Source organism: Pogona vitticeps, chromosome 6, assembly GCF_051106095.1.
Source record: "Pogona vitticeps strain Pit_001003342236 chromosome 6, PviZW2.1, whole genome shotgun sequence".
Classification (NCBI taxonomy): domain Eukaryota; kingdom Metazoa; phylum Chordata; class Lepidosauria; order Squamata; family Agamidae; genus Pogona; species Pogona vitticeps.
In genome coordinates, this window is record NC_135788.1 from 108,420,193 (window position 1) to 108,426,418 (window position 6,226).

The 6,226-nt window shown below is 43.8% G+C and overlaps 1 protein-coding gene across 1 annotated transcript in view; it reads left to right on the top strand.

The window, feature by feature from the left end:
- The window catches only part of TTYH1 (tweety family member 1), a 59,790-nt gene extending 54,890 nt beyond the window's left edge, over nucleotides 1–4,900 (top strand). Inside the window, 2 exon segments of the mRNA XM_020792804.3 lie at nucleotides 2,585–2,663; nucleotides 4,000–4,900. Coding sequence (XP_020648463.3) covers nucleotides 2,585–2,663; nucleotides 4,000–4,080 — 160 coding nt within the window. The 3' untranslated portion in view covers nucleotides 4,081–4,900.
- The last annotated feature ends 1,326 nt before the right edge of the window (nucleotides 4,901–6,226 follow it).

The following is a 6,226-nucleotide window of genomic DNA, read 5'->3' on the forward strand; positions in this document are numbered from 1 at the left end:
GCCCCTATACCTAGGTAATAAGATTCTTGCCAATCTAAGGGCCTCCAGGTAGCTCAGGAGATATTCATCCCACACCTTGCTCTGTAAATTTTTAGATCAGTGAAGGTGTGTCCGAGGAACAAATGAATTACTTCAGCCCTTAAAGGCTCATGTGAAGTCTTTGGTGTTCCTCTCTTACTTTTTTTTTTAAGTTTCCCATATGGAGGACTGCTAGTAACCCAGTCTAAACACAGTGTGGTGTTATTTTCCTCTTTCCTGCTTAATACATTTTTTTGTAGAGGAAAGAAAGAAATGAAAGACTCAGTGAGGAAACACAGAAGATGTCATCATCTGGATCTCCATGAAATCCCATGAGAGAGAGAGAGAGAGAAGACAGCCATGCCACTAAAAATGGCGTGGTTGGAAGCACCCTTGGTCTCCTCTGCACAGGGGCAATCCTGCTCTGTCTCTGCTGAGAACTAAGGGATGCAGTCATCACAACAAATTTATCTATGTACTTATTTCTGGGATCCACCAAATTTAAGTATCCCAGAATTACCTGCACAGAGGCAGTTACTTTCCATGTCTCTGCTTTGCTGTTCACCAAATCAGTATTTATTATGCACTATTTTGCATTTCCTTTATCACCATAATCCCTAGTCCCACTAGAGGGAATTTTTCATGGGGTGGGAATCATCAATTCTTTTATTCTTCACTTCTCTGTCCTTCTGTGTCTCACTTATCCGTTCCCATTCCTACCTTGTTCCCATGACAGGTAGCTGAAAACTAATTTGGATTAGTTTTCCTGTCCCTTAGCACTATACAGCAATATGAGTCCAGGCCAGCCATCAGTCCATCTATCCCAAGATAAGGCCTTTCCACATGCCAAAGCAGAGATGCTTTCCAAGAATTACAGTCTAGCAATTTTGGTCCCTTTAACGAATGCTTTCTGAAGTGAGAAATCTATAGATGTGGAAGGTTAATCATCCTCAGCTAGCATGGTAGCAAGAATAGTAGGAGTTGTAATCTAGAGGGCCAACTTTTGTAAGCCTGCTGAGTTGCTGTTCATTCTGTCACCTGAACATGTGGAATTTAAGACTATTTTCTCGAATCCCTCAAAGAGCTGGCCCTGGTGCTTGGGCAGATGGGACACTGCCCTCCTAATTCTCAGCACCCCCTTCCAACCAGAAGAGTGGGAGGGGGGAGGCATAAGGTATGGATAGACTTTGCTTGGGAGCAGGCTGGATAGCAAACAAGTGAGTCCACCCTCCAACCTCAGTGAACATGAACTACCACTGGCCCCAAACCAACTATTAGTTATTTTCCACTCTTTTGTGTGTGTTTTCGTTCCCCTTCACTACCCTAGCTTATGATACAAGATTCAGAATGTGGTCCAATGCCGGCTCAAAAAGATGAATGCGACTAAGTTTAGCTTAGGGCCCACTGATACATATACCTGTACTGTGAATTCTCTTTTCATAGTGGAGGAGCAGATGTTTGCCCTCACCCTTTCTTCTACACTCAAGCTATTCTTCAGCGCAAGACCTTTGGGTGAGGGTCTCTCTGCACATATAGAACAAGATTTCCTTGATCTTCCTTCTCTCTTTTTGAGGAAAGGACAAATCACACAAAACAAACCACTGCAAACACAGCCCTCATGTGCAGAGCTCTCACATCTGACTTTTACTTAAGTTTGAATTCTGCAGGGGTCAGTACCCATATGAGGACCAACTGAAATGCTAAAAGGGGTGCAAGCTTTTAAGTTGTCCAGAAGTCTTCGTCAGATTAGGCGGCATCAAAAAAGCAGGAAATGGAGTCTAATAAAGTCCCCCCTCCTGCACCATGCTAGATGTTGTAGGCCCTAGGCCTGCAATTAAGATTGGTCCCAAGATGGAGATTGTAGACTCAGGGGAATGTTGGTTGGTGAATGTGCAGGCATCATGTTGGACTTGCAATGTATAATGGAATAGATGGACATCCCTACTTTTTTGTATTACCCAGCCTGAAGATAAGTCCTGGAGAACTCTTATCAGCACACTTCCCTGGCATTCCCATCCTGCCAAATACTCGATTTTGTTTTTTTACACATGGACCTCCATAGGTACCTTTTAAAAAATCTTAAATGTGTAAATGGGCATGTATCCAACTCCTTCACTACACCAGAGTCCAGCAAAGTATCATTCACACCTTGGTATACACAGGATCCATTATTTAGTTTATGGCTTCCTGTGATGTAATCCAAAATAGACTAAAGCCAAAATCCTGCTCAGTGTTACAATTGCACATGGAAGGGGTAATTGCACAAACAGTTTGCAAGCTATCATCCAGGCAGCAGATTGTGCAACCAGAGCAAAGCTGGCAAAATAGCTAATATCACTTGCATGATCGCCCTTCTGCAATTGTAGATCCCAACAGGATACTGGTCCAAGAATTTTACTATCAAAGATTTCTGGATTGGCTATCTTGGGATCTTTGAATGACTGGCAGGGCAGAGATTTCAAGCATCTCTGGTGATGTTAGGAAGTGGTCTGACCTTCCAAATGTGGGATAGTAGAACTGGGCGGGGGGGATGAATTTTCAGCTTCTTTGTCAATATTGCTTGCAGGAGTCAAAGCGCTTCGTACAGTGGCAGTCCTCGATTTGAGAGTGTCCCCCTCATCGATCGTCATTCCCCACCCCCATCGGTAAGTTAGTGGCATGGAGAGTGACTCCTCCTTGATCAGAAGCCATATGTAGTGCACCAAGTATATGCTACGATGTGATTATTCCTCGACAGCTCATTATTTTTTTTGGCCCTAGATGGCTGTAGGAACAGGAACCAATTTCTGTCAGAAATCTAGTGAGCCCAAATATATGGTCAATGTGTAGGATTGCCAAGTTCCCAAAGCTGATACAGTGGTGCCCCACATGACGATAATCCGTCCATTGAAATCGCTATTTAGCAAAATCGTCAACATGCGAAAACCCTTTCCCCATTGGAATGCATTGAAACCCAGCTTAATGCATTACGATGTGGAAAATACCTCATTGTCCAGTGAAGATCGCCCACAGGGAAGCCATTTTGTGAGTGCCGATCAGCTGTAAAAATGGCTGCCCTGCGAAGCATGGGTCCAGAAAACACAGGGCAGCCATTTTGCGAAGCCAACGATCAGCAGAAAAAATTGTCGTCTTGCGAACAAACAGTTTGTGAAGCACAGACCTAATCAACGTCCAGCGAACATCTCCCATTGGAATGACTGTTTTGTGAATCGCTATAGTGATCGCAAAAAGCCATCGTCCTGCAGGTTCATCATTTAGCAGGGCCATCATCTTGCGAGGTACCACTGTACTATGGTGGAAGTGGAGCTAATAACAAATCTTTCTGTTTACTCCTCTTGCTGATGGTATGGACAAGATGTCTACGTTTGTTCTTAGGCTTTAGTGTATGGTGAATGAGCTGCCCAGGAGAAGTCAGAGCAACTTCACAAGTGGCAATGGCATATTGCTCCCATTTCTAACCTATTTTTACTCATCAAAATGGGTGCAGAAGCAGTCTAGTATGTTATATGACATGCTTGAGCCCTGTTCAGGAATCTGTTTCATACTTATGATGTGCTATACAGTTCAAGCATGTGCACTACAGTAAAATGATAAAGCTAGCTTTTACACACACAGAAATCCAGCTGCTGTCCTAGAGGATAACTGCCCACAGCTTTTTTGACTATGTGTTCCAGACACACAGACTATACAAACAAGACAACAGTGCAACATTTCAACCTATTGATAAGATGCACAATCCCAGTAATCTAGCAGCAATTGTTAGTAATATTCCAAACAGAATGTGCAAGCTGGAGAAATGTGCAGGCTGTGTCTTTGCTCACAAGCTGCTCATTTCTTCTCTGCCTCAAGACAGTAATAAGCTGCCACGTGCCTTTGCCAGTGGATGAAAAATGATGAAACAGAGTCTTCTCTCCCTATTGCTATTGTGATATATCTTTTGGATATTAACATCCCCACTCGTCTCTATATGTCATCCCCTAGTATTCCCCCAGCATGCGAGCGTCTTACGTCGGTGCTAGCGAAGAAGTGGACCTCCCCTACCGGACTGGATTCCTGTCCTAGATGCACCCCCAGAAGACCCCAACCTACATCCACACCATCTAACTAACACAGAGCAGACCCCGCCTCCCCACCTCTTAATGGAGCTCGACCGAAATGAGCTCTGTCACTGTGTGCCCCCCCCTCCACCTCTTCACCTGGATCTTTTCTTCACTCATTTCTTTTACCTGCCCTTTAAGAGAAAGAAAGAGGAAGGGGGCAGGTTATTATCCCTTAGGGGAGGTAAAGGATATTAACAGAAGCAGGATTGAGGAGTAAGAAAAGGCAAAGGAAAGGGGATCTGGGGGGGGGGGGAGTAATATGAACAGGTACGGCTGAGCAATAAGACAAGGCTGAGCCACACACAAAAAAAGGCAAAAGAGACAAAAGTAGGTAAAGGAGTGAAGAAACGGAAGAAAACAGCTGGTGTGGGATAAGGATATTTAAAATGTTGAGCGAATGAATCTAAGTTTGTATACAAAGAAGCGTGTGAGAGAGCCAATGAATGAGTGTAATGATGGAGCGGATGCTGGAAAGAAAAGATAGATCAAAAGAGCAAAAGGATGAGGGAGAGAAAAGGTGGCGCCCTAAACTTGAAATACAAAACAACTAAAGCCACCAGCCAGTGACTTGTTCCTGTTCCATGTTCTTACAGTGGGCATACCAGAAAGGTGAGGACCACCACTGGGTCCCACAGGGACATTTGAGGGAAGAGGGGAGTCCAACAGGGGCCCAAAGTCACCCCTACTCCCCACCAGCTTCCTTGCTCCTCATTAGAGCCCCCCCAACACTAACAAGCATTTGGAACTTGCCCAGTTTAAAATAAAAGGGAAACTTTATTTTATACAGTGTTTAACTTTCATTTTGTGTGTGTGTTCATGCATACATTTGGGTTGGTGGTCATGGAGTACTTCAGCAAGTTATGGGATTTTACTAAAGAAAACTACCCCCCCCCCAAAAAAAAACAACCCACAGCCTACACTTGTTTAAATGTGGTTTACAATCTAAAATTTCAGTTAGACTTTGTAACTCCTTTTCCATCAGCACTATCCACCTGAAGGGGCTAGATGAGGGCAGGTGCAAAAAGAACTCAGATCTGCAATTCTAGAAATGTGAATCAACTCAAAATTTACCAGTCTGGGACCGTAGACCAGTGAATTAAAATGTAGATTTGCAAATGCAGATTCAGAAACAGAGAACTTGAATTATTCAAGTCTTCATTTCAATTTCCTGCTGGATAAACAACAATTATTCTACCTCCTTGTCAGCCACACCTCAGCATTTGGCAAAGTATCCAGATATAAAGCAATGTTTTTAGAAAATCTGTTGGGAGATGGCAGAGGCGCTCTGCATCAGCTGTTCCTCCCTCCTGCTCTCTTCCCGTGATTTAATACAGCTAAATTTAGAGACACAGCAAAAAGCACAAGATCACTGTCTCGCTGTTGCTACGGCTCAGATAATTATTCTCCTTTGCTTCCAGTGGAGACAAGACTATTACATATAATCTCACTCCTGCACTCCAGGATCCCTTGCTTCAGTCCTTCTGATTAAGAGTACTGTGTATCTTGTTCACTGTGGTCCTTCCCATTTTACACAGTTGCACATGACCTCTTCCCCACTGTCTCAGTTCCAGTTTCTTCAGAATTAGGGTGCAATTGAACAGCAGTAAAGGATCATGTCTGATCACATGGAAAGGTTTGCTTCATTGGGAGCGTTCTCCCATAAGTGATCCTTTCATACATACAGGAATTGGTCTAGCCCAGCTTCTTAAAAAAAAAAAAAAAGTAGCCTTACCACTGGACCAAAAAAGTCCAGATTGCACACACAGCAGGATTGACCTGGCTTCGCAACCTCCTTTATGTTGTCTGATAGCCAGAAACTAGCTCATCCTGGAGCACGCCACAAGTGGTCAAAAATGTGAACTATATCTCCACCTTGTGTGTGTTCAGTACTGTCAAGTCAGAACTGATTTACAATAACCCTAACAGGGTTTCCAAGATGAGATACTTCAGGAGTGGTTTTCTAAATTCCATTCCCCAGTGAGCTTCCAGGGCTGGGTGGGGATTTGAACCCTGTTCTCCAGTGTCCTGGTCCATCACTCTAACCACTACACACAATTGGGAATCCATCTCTCTGCTTTGTCCCAGCCTTAAACTATAAATACTTCTGG